This window comes from Vicugna pacos, chromosome 24, assembly GCF_048564905.1.
Source record: "Vicugna pacos chromosome 24, VicPac4, whole genome shotgun sequence".
NCBI lineage: Eukaryota > Metazoa > Chordata > Mammalia > Artiodactyla > Camelidae > Vicugna > Vicugna pacos.
The window spans coordinates 25,008,176-25,025,723 of NC_133010.1; the positions used below are offsets into that span (position 1 = coordinate 25,008,176).

Consider the following 17,548-nt stretch of genomic DNA (forward strand, 5'->3'; position numbering starts at 1 on the left):
GGACTGAACCCAGCACCCTGTGCACGCTAAGCACACACTTTACCACTGAGGTCTACCCTCCTCCTCCGATTATCTCCACTCTACATATGAAAATGGAAATACAGACGAAGCAGCATGCCCCAGGTCACATGGCCTTTCAGAAATTAACCTGGGATCACAACCCAAGGCACTCAGCCTTGACAACCGGGGCTGGTGACAGTGACAGTGAACCCTAGGCTGTGGCTGCCTCTCACTGCAGTGGCTCTGAGCTGGTGGGCTGGGCCCAGCTCCATTCGGAGTAGTAATAAGCCACTTTACTAAGAAAGAAACCTGTGCAGAGGGAGGCTGGGTGTCCACGTGCTGGGAAGAGAAGAGGATTTAGGTCAGAAGACCAGGTACTGAATGGAACTGCTATGCTAGCTGGTTCTGTGCCAGTCAGCCCCCGGGGATCCCAGCCTCATCGCAGCTAATGTAAGGCTAACACTACCGACCTCACAAACCTTACGAGTACCAGACAGACTGCACAGCAGTGTCCGAAACAGTGGCTGGCACCAAGCAAATACTCTGTAAGTAGAGGGCAAGTGGAGTATCAGCAAGAGATGCTTCAGAGATACAGGTCTGACTGCCCTTGACAAGAGTGTACAGCTCATGAACAAAGACAAAACGTTAATCAAATGACAAGGATGTTCAGTAAACGGACCTAGGGCCGGGGATGGGCAGCTTTCAGGTACCAAGGTCCCCAGGAGCCATCACTGTACCATTAATAACCATGAGTCAGGGCATTTTGTTATGTACTTTAGGTTTCATCATTACTTGCATTTTCCAGATGCTTAACCAGGTCTGTTCTGAGACGTGGTGGTTTAACACAGCCTCTGTGTGCATGTCCGCAAAACCTAGCAATGGGCTTCAGGCAAAGATAAGGCCAGCTCGGAATGCATGGTTCTCTCCCTCCTTCTCTGACTTAGCAGCCTGGATTGTCCTCCTCAATAAAACATTAGCACCATAGTTCCTGCCGCCAGCTCTGCTATTGAGGAAACCTGGGCTAAAACAGACAGGAAAAAATTTTTTTTTGGTAAAAGAAAATACACTGCAGTAGGTATGCACAGGAAAAAAATCTGAATTTACACACGCAAAACATTAACCAGATTGTCTCCCTTCATACTTATCGGTATTTTCAATTTTAAACATTTTAAATCCGTAAAATGGTGATTTCAATTAACTATCTATACATGCACATTTCTTTCTTCCAAAATTAACAGCCATGATAGATGGAAATAAGCTGAAAAGCCACAGTGAGAATAAAGACAAGTATTTTCCATAGATACTCCGTTAGTGTGAATCCAGGAGTAGCTCTGGAGATTTTCATAACTTACTATTTTATACTCTCATCATTTCAGTTTTATTTTATTTAGGGTTAAAGAAATAAGAAGTGTTGACATTCATTTGTTGAACAAGGGCCACGTGGAATATACACAAGATACAGTAAGCATGTTGGCTATAATAGATAGGTTTCAATAATCCTATAACTTCTTTAGGTTTTAAAGAGAGTCACATTGCTTACCATGCCCTGGAATTTCAGAAACTTGTCTGACAATGCTGTGCTCTGAGACTTACTCAGAAGTGAAATCCACTTAGAGCCTCGGAAAGTCCCTTTTGGCAAAATCGGATGTGGGGCCTCAGCGTAAACCCTAAAACCCGCAGTGTTGCCTGTGGTGTTGGTTCCCCGGGGGCCAACCTTACTGCAAAATAAAAGCTGCTTGGATTTTGCCCGCTTTCACCTGAAAAGGTCAAGTGTGACTTTCGCTTCTCTATGGTGGTCTCACGTGCATGAGGATCCAACTGGCAGGGCGGGAAGAGGCTGTGGGAAGTCACCCCCACAAATGCCCAAGTCACAGACAGGACGTGACCCAGGGGCGGCAACCATCCCCTAGGTGAACCTGCTCTGACTGGATAACCCTGGTCTGTAGGTGGCACCATCTACATTTCAAAGAGTGAGAGGAAGCTTTCGGATGCTCACACAGCTCATCCACTTGATATAAGAGAACCTCGCTAGAGAAGAACTGAACTATTTTGGGGAAGGGATTATATCCATTCTGCCAATGTCTTCCGGAATGATATTTTAACTCTGGCTTCTCCTAGTTGTGTTGGGGAGGAGGGAAAGCAGGGTTAATGCCTAATTATGTAGTTATTTCTATTATGTGGTTACATAGTCATTTCTTTACCTATGTTCCCTCCAGCCCTAATCCTTAGAAACAGGAAAACAGGAGACCATAACCTAGCCATAGTTACTCCATCTCTCTGTAGGGGTTTCTTACGGTTCCAGCTGGGGCTGCTGACTCAGACTCACTGGGTTTGAGTTCTGGGTCTGCCTAAGTAGATACTTGAACTTGGACAAGTGACTTGATCTTGCATTAGTCATTTGACCTCTCTGCCTTCCATTTCCTCATCTGTAAAATGGAAATAATTTTAATATGCACCCTCATGTAAAGTGCCTAGTGTCATGCCTTTCACTTAGTAAACATCTGATAAATATTGGCTATTAGTAAGTGTTCAAAAAGTATTACTGGAGAAAATGTATTAAGGGGAAAGAGATAATGGTCACAAAGAAAGCTGTGATTCTTCCTCAAACCATCCCAGCTCTGGCTAGTCCCCACATTTCAAGAGCTCTAGCACAATTTTTTGTGCTCACACAAAGAAAGAGGGAAACAGACCACAGCTGACTTTTTTTTAAGCAGCTGAACCCTATTGCCACATGAAATGTACATATATAAGGCACAGTCTGCTCCAAAAACCAAGGGTGCAAACTTAGCCATGTTACTCCTCCCCTCTGTCCTCTGATTAATAGCTAGAATGCTCAAGTATTCCATAAAAAAAGTCCAAAGTGTCCACTTTTGTCCGACAATGTCAGGGGCTTACTCAGATAAAAGGGGTCATATGGTTCTCAAATGCCAAATGGAGCAGAAATGGTTTGGCATCATTTCACACCTCCTGCTGCTCCTCCTTAGGGGCCAGCCCCTCGGGGGATGGACCTACAGCTTCCCGGGGTGGCATCCAGCCAGAGCCCCACTCCAGCTCCTGGCTTGGGTGACGATAGCTCTGAAACCATGGTCACAGGACCAGTATCACCATCCAGGACACACTCGCCGGGCTGGGGCTGTGGCATGGGCTGCCGCGGGCAGAAGCCACAGGCTTCCGGGCCGAGCCAGCCCTCGCACTGCCCGTAAACTCTTTTCTCAGATCCTGAGTCATCGACCTTGCTATCTCTTCTCCCCTTCACCCGCGACTTATTTTTAGGAATTTTCATCTACGCAGATGTGTCTGCCTGCGCCTCAGTGGGATGCGTTTGCCAGGACAAGCGTACAAAGTGCCCAATGGGTGGGCTTAAACAATGGAAATTTATTTGCCACAATTCTAGGGGCGGCAAGTCTGAGGTCAAGGTGTCGGCAGTGGGTTGCTTCCGAGGCCTCTCTCCTTGGCCTGCAGATGCCGTCTTCTCCCTGTGTCCTCATGTGGTCCTGTCTCCAAACAGGGTGACACGCTGAGTTACTTGGAGTCAGGACTTCAACATTGGAAATTTAAGGGGGGGGCACAGTTCAGCCCATGACACAAACAACGGACTGTCTATACTTAGGGAATAAGTTAACTTTTTAATGAGAGATGGGGAAAGACAGAGAGAGAGAGAGGTGTGTATCCAGGGAGTCCCCTTCAGACAATTTTCCAGGACTGTGTTTACCTGACTACACAGCCACTCAAGCCACTCACCGTACTAAACCCAGATGCTCTCTGTAAAACAGACGACCCCAGAGCTTCTCTGGGAGAAAATGGAAGAGGGGTCCAGACCCTGTCCACCTCTCCTCAGGGAATGCCTTTCTCAAGCACCATGCAAAACCTCTGGCCTGGAGGGTTCCAGGGGTCTGGCTCCTTCTGCTGCTTCACAATGACACAATTCACCGCAGTCTGAATCGGTGTGTATCACCACCTGCCGACCCTCAGCTTTGGGAATATAACTCCGAGACTAGCATTCAGCCCAGCTTGGCTCCGGGGTCCAGAGGAGCCGAGACCGGCAGATACCCGGGCTTTATTTTTCCCCTTGGTTTCTTTTGGGAGAAGGGCTTGTTAATCTCCCTGCTCAGCTGTGACACCCCAGAAAAGCTGAGCGGGGCATCAGACACGGCCTCCCCGTGACCTGTTAGCACTCACCAGGCCAATAAAGTGCGGGCAGAATGACAGTGACAGCTGCCCAGTGGTGTTCAGAGGGACCTGAGCAGTTCAGTTCCCTGGCCTCAGGGACAAGGGTATCATTACGGCCCCGCTGCTCGGAGAGAAGCTGCTTCAACCCAGCCTGGGGAACGGCCAGGCTGTAGCCACGGCAGGGAGCCCCATCCCCACCTTCAGGGCAGAGGAGAGAAGAGGAAAGGCAGGTAAATGGGAGCCAGGCAGTCCGGTGGCCGTTGCAAGGACAAGGGGACTGGGCTCCTGCGGGGGAGGCAGAAGTCCTTCCCGTGGGAAGATGCCCTGCTCCCGGGGAGGGACCCGCGGTGTCTGCTGAAGCAGGGCCTGCGGCATGTCAGTTTCAGCTTGGTCACCAAGGGCATGACGGACGCGCCCGACTTCCTGTGGGGCCTCTCGGAAGTGCAGAAGCTCAACCTGTCCCACAACCAGCTCCGGGCCCTGCCGCCCGAGGTGGGGAAGCTGACACGGCTGGTGGTCCTGAACTTGTGCGGGAACCGCCTGAAGAGCCTGCCTCGGGAGGTCAGCCTCCTGCAGAACCTCAAGGTCCTGTTCGTCCACATGAACTGCCTGACGGAGCTACCGGCTGAGCTGAGTGCCTGCAAGAACCTGGAGGTCCTGAGCCTGTCGCACAACTGCCTGTCCCAGCTCCCCGCCAGCTTCGCCGACCTCTCCAGACTGCGGAAGCTGAACCTCAGCCACAATCGCTTCGTCCACATCCCCGTCTGCGTCTTCTCGCTCCGAGAGCTGGATTTCCTGCACGTGGGCTCCAACCGCCTGGAGAACATCGCCGAGAGCATCCAGTGCCTGGCCAGCCTGCAGATCTTCATCGCCGAGAGCAACAGCATCCGCGCCTTCCCGCGCTCCCTCTGCCTGCTCACGAGCCTGGAGCTGCTGAACGTGAGCAACAACCACATCCAGACCCTCCCAGACGAGCTCTACCTGCTGTGCAGACTGACTCGGATCGCCTGGAACCCCATGGACAAAGGGCTCCACATTTCCCGTAACCCTTTAGCCAAGCCTCTCCCGGAGCTGGTGGAGGGGGGTCTGGAGATGCTCTTCAGCTACCTAAAGGACAAAAAACACCCCTGACGTGGGAGCCAGGGGCACCGCCAGGCCCTGCCAGCTGTGCACCTCCCTCGTCTAACCGTCCTCTTCCTGCTCTGGTGGTCAGTGCTTGTGTTGCGACTTGCTGCATCGTACTGAACGCCCGCCCCAGGGAGGAGCTTGCTTGCAGCTCTGTATCTTCCTAATCACCTGTAATATTACGTTCCTCTCCTTCTAAACATAAACTGAAAGAGAACCTGTGTTTTCTCCAAAGAGAAATAATTCTGATTCTCTGAGAACCATGGGACTCAGGCTTCGGAAGAGGGTACAGTAGGTCTGATTCAATATCCCTCCAAAGTGAAATATTTGCTCAGGATGTGCCGTGTGGGCCAAAGCGCGAGAGGAGGCATCGACACCGTCCAGTTTCAGCCCCTGAATCGGCGACCTGCAGCAAGGCAGCCACAGCAAGACATGCCCCCACGTCAGCCTCCATGAAGCGTCACTGGGACCAAAGAGCCAGCTGGGGCCCTGCTGTCCTGGCGACGACCAAATCAAGTAGACCTTCCCCGCGAGTTCTGCGGGAAACAATCACAAGAACTTTGTCTCTAAAATGACGGTAGAGTCACAATCGAGTCGCTCGTGTGGACGTCTGGTGGTGAGTGACGGGGATAGAGTGTGACGGCTTTCAGGAAATAAACACAAGCCAGTGTTAACTGCCCAGTCCTCCTCTTGCACCTCCAGTCACATCCCTGAGCTTTTCTAGAGACACCTGCCGGTGGCTACATTCTCCTAATTTCACTCCTCCTCCTCCCTTACTAGACCTGCCGTCTCAGTGATGAGCTAGTAATCAGGGAAGAAATGGCCAAGAGGCAGGAAAGAGGAGAGAAGGTGTGGACTAGCCAGACAAAATAGCCAGGACCCTTGCACATTCAGAGGAGGGTAGTATTTGCCACTTGGCTGTCACATATGGATTTTTAAAAATGAGTCTGGTCACATTAAAAGCTCTTTGCACAAAAGGCTCTACAAAAATACTGTTTGTTTTGTTTTTAATTCTAAGAGGACACAGCTGTTAGTTCAACACAGACAGCAGGGCAGGCAATTATGCAGCTCCTGCCACGAGAGTTGTTGGACCTCACTGCTGTCACAGCAGCCAAGAGCCCTGAGACACTGCTATTCAGAGTCAAAGAATTAGAATGAAAAGGTGGCAGTGACAGGGCAGTCCCTTCAGGTCAGTGGAGAGCCTACCACTCAGCACGTTTGTCTATAGGACGCAGCGAACAATAGCAAGACAGGGCTCGGACCTGTTGCCAGGACTTGTCTAGCTTCTTACTACCCCTGGTTTAATTCAGTTAAATTCATATTTATTAGCATCTTCTCTAAGGCTGGGCACTGGGCAAGGATGGCAAGGGAATAGCACCCAGCTCCTTCTACCAAGGGGCTCCCAGTTTGGTGAAAGAGACAGACTCACGTGGGTTTCCACAATATATGGCAAGTCGTGACCCCTGCAAAGAGACATTAAAGCAAAGGATCGAAGTAAAGATAACGGATAACGTATCGGATAGCATAGAGTAGACTGAGCCTCGAGTTTCAGAAGCCAAAAACACGATCGGGATGAATCAGTCAAATCCAGTTCACTGACACCATCTCGTCTTCATTCCCCCGCCTTCCTTCACCTCACAGGAAAGAGCCGCAAAGCCTGGGGCGGTGGGTAGCCCATTCTCACGTTCCCACGTAGGCAGTTTAGATGTGGAGCTGCCCTCTTACTTCCCGAAGAGCTGCTCAATGGGGAGTCCATGTAACTTACTCCTCGGACAAGTGTTTTTCCAACAGACCCCAACATCAATTTCCCTCCATCAAAGAGGGCAGCCAGTGCCTGCCATTATCACCAGACACCACGGTTCCATCAGCACGTTGGTGTGGAACCCATTGCAAACAGATCTCACCAGTGTCACTGGGAGGCAGCTGAAGAAATCCCCTCTACACGCCCCCGCCAGCTGCAACTGGAGACCTGCTCGTCCCCGCCAGGCACACACAGGCACTTAGTAACCTCACCCATGCTAGCCTGAGGAGCCAAGGCTATTTAAAGACATGAGTGGAATTCTTACTCAACCTCATGACTCAGTGGGAAATTGCAGGGGGAGCCTTCCTCTGCAGAGTAGGGCTGAGCAGATCACTTACTGAGGCTGGAGCTGGGGCACACGCAGCTGCCAGACAACACCGTGTGTGCCAGGATCGCCTCGCTGGCGTCCGCTGCCGGAGACCCACTTGGGCTCATGCTGAGTTTCCATGACCTTGCTCTGGGCAGAGAGGCGCTGGGACACCAGCACTGCGCTTTTCCTGCTGAGCAATCATTTTATTTCCTCTCCTCGCTTTTTCAGTCACTTGATATCCCATGGTAACTCTACTCTAGGGAAAGAACGTAACCCTATTTTGAAGGTGACCCAAGAGCATATTATACTTCTTCTAAGAAAAAAGTGGTATCAAGTCAGTTGCCAGCTTCCATCGGTGTCTTTCAGAAGCACAGACACGAGGTTTCCCTTGTTAACACTCAGCACTGAGGAAATCATAAAAGTTGCCCGGTGGGCTTTAGATATTGATTTTCTGTGAATGCTCCTTTTTATTGATAAAGGGAAGTGCTGAGCAAAAACCTGGTTAATGTGCTTGGTTATTCAAAATACTAATGCAGGGGTGGTTGGGGGAGGAGTGGAATTTGATACAAACTTCAGCATCTGCTGTCAGATCTTCCAGTTTGCTGACTGGCTGCGACATGCTTCCTGCTTATCTTTTGTAGTTCTAATGCTGCCACGTTCAAATAGCTCCCAGGTATCTCTAAGGCTTATGAAATCAAAGCACTGAGGACGGCTGCACTGGCGGCAAGCACGCTTAGCCAAAGAATAGGAGCTAATTGGGTGCCTGATGTGGGTGGGGGCGCTGGCTGTTCACGTCCCTGATGGTAGGGTGATTTTCACGCCACTTGGGGCTCTCAGTGAGAAGCAATCTCAGGGGTGTGTTCAGAGACACCTTTTGAAGCAGCTTACAAGCATACAATTAAGAAGAAAATCTGTTCCTAGGAAAGGAAGACGACTTTGAAAAGACGCAGCTGTTCAAGGAATAATGCTGCTAAATGCTTAAAACCGCTGCATATTAGAAATAAGAGTGCAGTCATTACTTACTTGTTGACTTAATAAGTGGTTAATAGAAGAAACGGCTCCATGCTCAGGCTGAGGCTGAGGCACTGCCTCTCTGCAGTCGCCAGAGTCAGGATGTGCACCCGGGCTTCACGAGGTGGCATGCCTGCAAGATCAAGAGGGAAAGCTGTCATTATTTGTAGGCATACCTGAACCCTTTCTTGTGATAATGGATTACTGCATTTTCAAATTCCATTTCCTCTGCCTCAAAGCACATCCTGAATATGCATTTTGAGGGCTATGCATTGAAAACAGAGGTAGAGGAAAGAAAGCACTGTGGGCTTAGAGGCTGGGAGACAATGCAGGTATCAACAGCCTGAGAGTGACTGGGTGAGCGAGGCGTGAGGCCTGGGCTGGGCGCTTCTCTTCAGCAATATACGCCGTCGGCAAGGGAGAGTCTGGACAGAGTCACTGAGACTCTGTTACAAAGGATAAAAACAGAAAACGAGTTTCAAAAAAAAAGCAAAAATTCGAGCTGTTAGATTTGGCTAATAGGAAGATATGACCCCATGATTTCAACACCTACTCAAGTTCCCTCACGGGCTCCGTCTTCTAGTCCCATGGAAGAGTTACCTTCAACCGTGTGTGAGAGTGAGCACAAAATCCCCGGCCTGGATCCTATGTGTAACTAAGTACCAGTACATGGGGTGTAATTATAATGAATCCAAGAGCAACGAAAATACACCTTTTTGATACATTTTAAGAAAATGAAACAAAATTCAGAGGGACATGAAAGCTATTATAAACGATAATGGAATAATCTTGACCTTGTTGAGAAAAGAACTTTTTACGAGTGCTCCTTTCAAGTTACCTATCAAGTTATGGGTTGAATCCAAAGCATTACTGATTTTTTTTTAAAAAAGAACAGTATAATAATAAAAGGGGAGCAGAGAGGGCTCATAATGACTTTGTAAGCACCATCATTAGGAAGGCATAACTGAAAGCTATTAGCGTGAAACTTGCTATGCAGATTTTTTTAGTAGTGTCATAGGAATCTGTTTGCAAAGAGAGTTTATCTCCTGCTGTTTAGACTTACTCCTTATTTCAGCACAGGACAGAAAATGAGAGTGAGCACGAGTCCACCCACAGAGTGTCAGAGTCTCTCCTGACACTCTGCAGAGAGGTGTGCATTATGAAAACTCACAGGACTCCTGGCTTCCACAGTACGAGCTGGAGCCGCCCACAGAACATCACAGAATCCCCCATAGTCTTCGGTCTTGAGTGACTTGAGTTCCCCAGAAGAGCCAGGATGTGTGGCTCACGAGAAGCCTGTCTCCTCCAGTCTCCTGAATGTCACATCCATCATCCTCTGCGTGTGTGTGGGAAAAGGGCCCATGGGGTGGGGAGAAAGCTCCGGACTGAGGCTGGATGTGTCAATTACAGGGCGCTTATGGACCATCTGCACATCCCAAGACTACGCAGGTGTTGGGGATACGGTGAGGGCAGAAAGTCCCCAGGTCCTTGGGCAAAGAAGATAAGACTCGGCTAAACACGACGTGGTTCCGTGCGCACAACGGCATTAGCAGATGCACACACGAGCATGAAGGTGTGTGGGTGAGACTGTGGAGGGACAGAGTGTGATGTGAGCTAGAGGGTGTGGGATACACACATCTAACATGACGGTTCTTGAGCCAAGGACTCCTTTGTTTTGCTTTGTCTTGATGGAAACTAGAATCTCATTGCCTAGAGCAGTCTGCTTTATAACACCTTTGTGGCATTTTTTCTTACCCGAATCTCAGCTGTTGGAAGGCACACGGCAGGAGAGAGGCCACATCGGACAGTGGTGGCACAATGCGTCTTAGGCCCCAGAGGCGGCTCTGGAGCCAGCCTCCTCGTGGCTGAAGGTCTTTCCTGAGACTCCTGAAAGGACCGAGGTTGGCGGTGGTCCTCAGCGCTGGCTGGTCATCAGAATCCCCAGAGAAACTTCAACAAGGGGGAGCCCTGGGCTCTGTTTGAGTGCTTCTGTTATAGTTGACCTCAGGGAGGCTCCGCCTTCTTGTTTGTTTTAAAGCTCAGTAGGTAATTGTCGCTGACTCTATGCTGAGATGCAGACAAAGGCACCGACCCTCCCTCCACTCAGTCCAAACTCTGAGTGTGATGTAGAGTCGGTCCCCTGCACCCAGGCTGCCTCCGTATCAGTGGTTTCAGATCTGCGGATTCCACCAACTATGCACTGTGCAGTACTGTGGTATTTACTACTGAAAAAATCTGCATCTACAGGGACCCATACAGCTCAAACCCCTGTTGTTCAGGGTCTCTTGAGATTCAGGAGGTCCAGGGCAGGGCCTGGCATGTGCAGGTGTAAGAAGCATTTCAGATGTTTCCTATCGTAAGGCAGACTGGAGCCCCCGGGGCTGGCAGAAGGCGTGCCCGCTGATCCCGACTGTGACGCCACCGGGCTGCGTGCTCCTGGCTGGCTGGGATCCTTGCATCCAGCACAGGGAAGATAATAACAATGTATCAAATGAATGGACGAGAAAGCGAATAAACCTGCACAGGTGACTTCACCTCTCCAGGCCTCAATTTTCTATAAAGTGAGGTTATTGACTCACTTTCAAGTAAACTCACTTTAAGCTTTTATCAGCTGGAAATTCAGACTGTACTGGGGTGAGGGAGCTTTGCCATCCCCTGGCCTGAAGCTCCGTGAATGGCCACTTGAGCCTATAATCACGGTGATTACTCAAGAAAAGCAAAAACGCTGAGGAGATGGGTCAAGATCGGTATGAGTGTTTTCACATCTCCTTGTGGTGCCATAAAAAAGTGTAACTTAATTTTGGTTGACTTTCAAAAATATGAAAAGAGCTCAGCCTTTATTAAGGGTTGAATCTAGGAGTTTGCAGACCTCCCAGTGGTTTGGATTCCATCTCTAACTTTTTATTGGATTGGAGGCTCAGAGGGACTATTTCTCTTCGGCTTTGTTGATTGAAAGATTTAAAGCTCCTCTTATGTTTCTAGAAGAGAAGGAATTCTTAATTATCTGTTTCCCATAAAAAAAAAAACTTACTGGATTTGATTAAGTAATATCATTTGGGTACGTAGAGCTGAAATCTTTTCTTCTACAAAAGAGAAAAACTCTTATGTATTCCAAAGGCTGACCTCTTTTCGAAACGTACAGCATTCCAGTGCTGCAGACCCCCTCAGTCAGCCCCGAGTATTGCTCACCTGGGGCCGTGGGTCACCCCAGACGGTCTGCACTCGCAGTGTGATTGATGGCGGGGTCTTGGGCAACACAGTATCTGTGTCACCCCTGGAGAGGCTGGGAACTGAGGTGCTAAGTAAGATCAGCCACAGGGGAGCTCCATGCACCCATGACAGACTCCCCAAAAGAAACCCGGGCAGCACGGCTCAGTGAGCTTCCCCGGCTAGAAGTACCCCGCACGTGCCACAGCAGCACTGCTGGGAGAATCCAGCACCATCAAATGCCTCCATTAGGAGAGGACAATGGAAACTGTGTCTGGTCTCTCCTGGACCTTACCTGGACATGCTCCTTTGATCTTTGCTGACTTTAACATGTGTCCTTTTGCTGTAATAAACCATCGCTATCATAGGGTTTCTGAATTTTATGAGTCCTTCTAGCAAAATCATTGAAACTGAGGGTGTTCTTGGGGCCCCTCAAAAAGCATGAGCTGAAGAGTAGACTTTGAGAGAGTAAGAGAAGGGAAGCCAGAGGTCCTCACATTCCTCCTCCTCCATGCAGGCCACTGGTGGGTGCCTGCCTTTCTAGGAGACGACACACCCCCCGACAGTTCTCCCTGCTTGTAGGAAGTCCTGAGCACAATAATCAGACCCCTTGGGTGCGTGCCTGTCTGGTTTTGATGCTGGGAATTGTCAAAGAAAGGCAGCTCTGCAGAGGACGCCAAATCCTTGGGCAACATGGACTTGCCACAAGGGATGGACGCTCCGCATCCCAGAGAAGACCCGGGGTGCCATTCCCTCCTCTGGTCCTGCTCACTCACTGCCCGGCAGCCCTGTGGGAGCTCCTGTCATTTTTGGACATCCATGCTCTTTAAGAAGGTATTAGGCATATTGCAATTTCCTCCCAGGTGGAAGAGTGCTACTTTACTGGAAAGTCATTTAAATGTCTTTCTCAGTTATTCAAAATAAAGGTGAGATCCCGGAGTTAACATCATACATTGTATTCATTTATTCATAGGTGAGAACTTTAAGCCGTAAGAATAATGACTGACTGACTGAATGAATGAATGAATGAATCCATCTATCTACGCATCCAACCACCCATCCAACCACCCACCCATCCATATGTTAGATAATAATACATGTATGGGAAAAAGATAAAGCGGTGAGCAGGAATATGGCCAGAATGGTATTTGTTACAAGGTGATCAAGGAAGTTGCCAACAACACCCTGTTGGAGTAGAGACCATAGAAAGTGAGGGAGCTAGTTGTGTAGGTATTGTAGGAGAAAATATTCCAAACAGAAGAGAAGGCACGTGGAAAGACAGAGGTGTGTCTGACACATCTGTGGAATGGCATGGGTGCAGGGGAGAGCATGGGGCCATGTCATGTTGGGGATGGCTCATGAAGGTTTTGAGCCATTGGAAGGACTCAGCCTTAGCTCTGAGTGAGATGGGAAGCCACTGGTGGTTTTAAGTAGAGAAGAAACACATACAAGTTACACTTCAGAGGCGTTACTTTGAATAATATTGAGAGCAGACTACAGGGGCAAGAGTAGAGCATGGAGACTAGTCAGGAATCTTGCAAATATTTCAAGTGACAGACGATAGTGGCTTGGCCCAGAGTGGAAGTGGTGGATGATCTCACTGTGGGGATACTTTGATGATAGCACTAGTGGAAACTGCCGATGAATTGGATACGAGGAGAGACAGAGACAGAGAGAGACAGGCAGAGGGAGACAGAGAGATCCAGAATAACCTCAACGTGTTTGACCTGAGCAGCTGGAAGGACAGAGTTGTCATCTACTGAGAAAGGAAAGGTTTAGGAGAAAAGACCAGCAAGCTAATTTTGAGACGATAAATAGATTTTCAAATGGGTCTGCTACTGAGTAGGTACTTGGATAAAGAACCTACGGTTCAGAAAGAGGTGTCAATTGAGGATAGAAATTTGAGAATCACCAGCAAAATACACAGGAAGGAGTCAAGGAAAGATGTATCTGTTGTGAAGGGCTTCAGTCAAAAGTGGTGATTCTTGCTGCTTCAGCTTTGGTACTGGGAGCGCTGAGCTCGCTCTGCCGGGAAGCTCCGTACGTGGTGGTGCTTGTTTCTTCCAGGTGCTGGATAAACGGGATATTACTGCATCTACAACTCAGACCTTTATTTGTGAAACCCTTGAAATTACTGGTTAACAGGAAGAGCAGCTTTCTCTAGTCACACAGAAATCAGTACAAAGAAGGGCAAGTTCCGAGTAGACGGTGGTGTCCTGCACTGTCTTAACTGGCAAGTGGATTTAGTCAGTCATTGAGGAGAGAGAGATGTTGGTGTTGCTCAAGATTCACTGAAATACAGCTGGAAAAGCCTCAATTTGTTTTCCCACCACTTTTTCCTTCTCCGTGTGTTTCACTTTGTTTCAATGGTAAGGAACATCAAGTTTGTTTAAAAAGGGGGCGAAATCATCACTCGCGTTAGATTTCCTCTTCCAACTTTGGAAAGGAAATTTTTCCTCAAATCCATCATTCTAATAAAAACAATTTAGAAGGCAAAATTTGATCACTATAATTTAAGAGCTGGCCCCGCAGTTTCTCCAACCTGTGTACTATGTACACCTGCTTCACTGCATGGCGTCTGGATGGGTCCACAGACAAGCAGTCCAGAAGCTTCTCTGCTCCTCTCTGGTGTGATGCAGATTCTACTGCTTCTCTTGGTCTGAATTACTAATGTCTCCCCTATTTAAGCAGAAGCAAGCAGCTTTCTTTTGGAACTCTAACTAAATGTTTTATTTTGGCCTCATTTCATCTTCTCTCCACAGGCATGGAAACAGCGTAAAATCAGGCACAAGGAGGAATTTTGGTGCTTTACATGATGATTCTGACATGTGGGGCAGAGAAACTGCCCCATACTTTCTGATCTGATTTTACATGAGTCACAGAGAGAAAGAGATGCCCTTTTCGGAATCAGTACAGGATGTGATCTATTGTTTCCTTTTTTTTTTTTTTGCATAGGACATTTGAAAAAAATACAACAAAATGCTAAACGGTTTTGAGAAACAAAGAGAAAGTCCTTCTGGCATGTATGTGTACTTATGTTTTCCCACATATTGGTCAAATAATCCAATTGTCATTTGCATCTTGCTAACACAAGGTCTTTGGAACAAATCCCACATCAAACCACAGAGACAGCCCATGGAATTTTATCTTCTCACTGGGAAAGATATGTTTTGATGATGACAGGCCTTTTTCCATTTTGCTATTCCTCCACTTTGGGGAAATGGAAACATAAGGAATAATTTCTGATTTGATACTTGCCGCTCGACTGACATACCACTGCAGTGTAAAACTGTCTACACACTTGCTAACAACTTACTTTAAATTTATACTTTGGGAAAATGAGAGACAAAGGGGAAGAGAAGAAAAAACCTCTTACAATAATATGTTTGAGGAAGTATACAAAATATTTGGACAAAAAGATGATTCACTAATTCTCCTGGTTGCACTGCATTATATAAAGCTGTATTCATGGGGGCTGGGCAAGATAATTTATAAGCTAAAGTCCTATAATTCTGCTGCAAAGGAAGTCTCAGTCTAAGTGAGGATGTTTCCTCCCTACCTCACCTAATTCAAAACTGTCATAATTCATCATTTCTTCCAGAAAAGAATGATCAGTATTTCTGTTTACCAGCTACAATGACATAGCCATAGGAGAGTAACAGAAACACAATTCAAAATTCACAGGATTTATCAGCTTTGAAACAATAATTAATTTTTTTAACTTAGAGGATCCATATTATTCTGTATTCTGTGCAAAAAATAGGGATTGTTGATAGTGTTACCACATTATTTCACATCTTTAAACCTCAGATTTTCACATAATGTAACAATACTGTATCATTCAGAGAAGTGTCAATTACTTTGGTATTGAAGGTAATAAAAACTATACTATACCCAACTCTGTGGCTCAAGAGATGGTCAAACGTTAATGTTTTTTCCTTCTTACTATTCCTAGGCTGACAGCCATCCAGTGCTTGCAAACTCTAGAATCAGAACAAACCTTAAAATTAATCTAAATTTCTTCCCCATACATATCTTTAAAATATATATATATATATAGTCAAACACTTTCAGTAACAGGGGGCTCACCCATGTGCAAACAGTTCAGTCCACTGATTTCTTGACACGTCTTTCTTAAACGTGATCCTTCTCCCTTGATCTCTATCTCAGTAAATGGTACCTCCACCCACCCAGAAACCTGAGATGCTTTCTAGCCATCTCCCTCCCTTAATCCTTTCATCCGATCTCTCACTCAGTCCTGAGATCTCGCCTCCAAAATCCTCTTTTCATATCTACGATTGTCCTGTTCAAGGCACCATCAAGTCTCATTCCAGCCTCCCTGTTCCCTCCCGAGGCCAACTTTTCATCCAACCTCTACACAGGCACCAAGAGAGATTTTTAAAGATGCAAATTGGACCACGGTAGATCCCTGATCAATGTCCTGTCATTTGTACTTGCCATAAAATCCAAAATCCTTACCACATCTACAAGGCCTTGCAAACTCCAGCTCCACTGTCCATTCTTACCCAACGTGCACCCATGAGGGCCTTCTTTAGTTCCTGAAGATTCTGCATGCCATCCTGTCTTACACTTTCAAGCACGCTGTTTCCCCTCCCTGAAATGACCTTGATGGCTAACAGCTCCTCATCCTTCAGGTTTCAGTTCAAACACACTTTCTTAGAAAATCTTTCTCTGACTTTTCACTTTGCCTTCAGAGCCCTGACCACAGTTGACATCATAGGCACATGTGTGTGATCATGTGCACACACAATTAAAGGCATCTCATCACACGTATGCATATACAGACATGTACCTTGTAAGTATCTACCTCCCACCCCTTGACAGCACACAGCGTATCTGCCTTATTTCATGGCTGCGTGGCCCTACATATACCATTCCTTCTGGCCCACATAAAGTAGTTAATGCTTTGAAAAGAATGCCTTCATATCTAATTCTTCAAAATCATTAATTTGGAAACCGTGTCTCAGTTGAAATTTGTTTTATCAACCAAATGATGTAAAATGAAGTATGTGTATCCATGATTAAGAAGTGCTTTTTGGTATAAAACCAAGTTATGTTCATTAAAAATATTGTACTTGAGAAGCAAAGAGCAAACAGATGAAAGCAGACATCACTTACTTAGGTTAACACTAACATTAACGGTGCAGACGTAATTAAACTTGCCGTCATGAGTTAAATGAATAAACAATGAGCTTGGGGAAAGAATGGCCACCACGGGCAGCGTCGTCTCATTTGCTGTTTGTCTGGTGGAGAACATTACCTGGTTGCTGCAGTCTACTTACATATGTTCCTTAGTATGTGGACTAAATAATGATGCTTCAATATGATTCATATGGACAACATATGGACAACATTTACTGAGTACTTTCTCTGAGGTAGATTTATTTAATTCTTGTAAGATCTCTATTACATAGATACTATTATCACCCCATTTTACAGGTTGGAAAACTGAGACTTGGAGAGCTGAAATTACCTGTCAGTCTAGTAATGGAAGGAGCTGGACATTGATTCCAGGTCTGATTCTACTCTTCAACGGGGTCTCTTGGTTATGTTTCCCTGACCTGCCCCAGGAAGGGATTGGGGCTGTGACTGCTAGGGACCTCCTTCCTTTCTGCTTAGCCATCGTCTCTTCATAACACAAAAGACTTCTTAACTTAGGGCTTGATGAGAAAAGAGAGAGGTCAAGAGACCTGTGTAGTTTGTTGATGATTACATTTACTCCTGAAGGTACTCCTGAAGGTGTATGTAAGAAAGAAATCATTTCGAGATTTGCAAATAATAACTACTGTATATAAAATAGATAAAAACCACATTTCTTCCATATAGCACAGGGAACTATATCCAATATCTTGTAGTAACCTATAATGAAAAAGACTGTGAAAACGAATACATGTATGTATGTG

General features: G+C 47.0%; 1 protein-coding gene across 1 annotated transcript; it reads left to right on the forward strand.

The window, feature by feature from the left end:
- Window positions 1-4,404: 4,404 nt before the first annotated feature.
- Window positions 4,405-5,301, forward strand: LRRC30 (leucine rich repeat containing 30). Its single transcript, XM_006213634.3, has one exon. The coding sequence runs from the start codon at window positions 4,405-4,407 to the stop codon at window positions 5,299-5,301; it is 897 nt and encodes a 298-aa protein (XP_006213696.1).
- The last annotated feature ends 12,247 nt before the right edge of the window (window positions 5,302-17,548 follow it).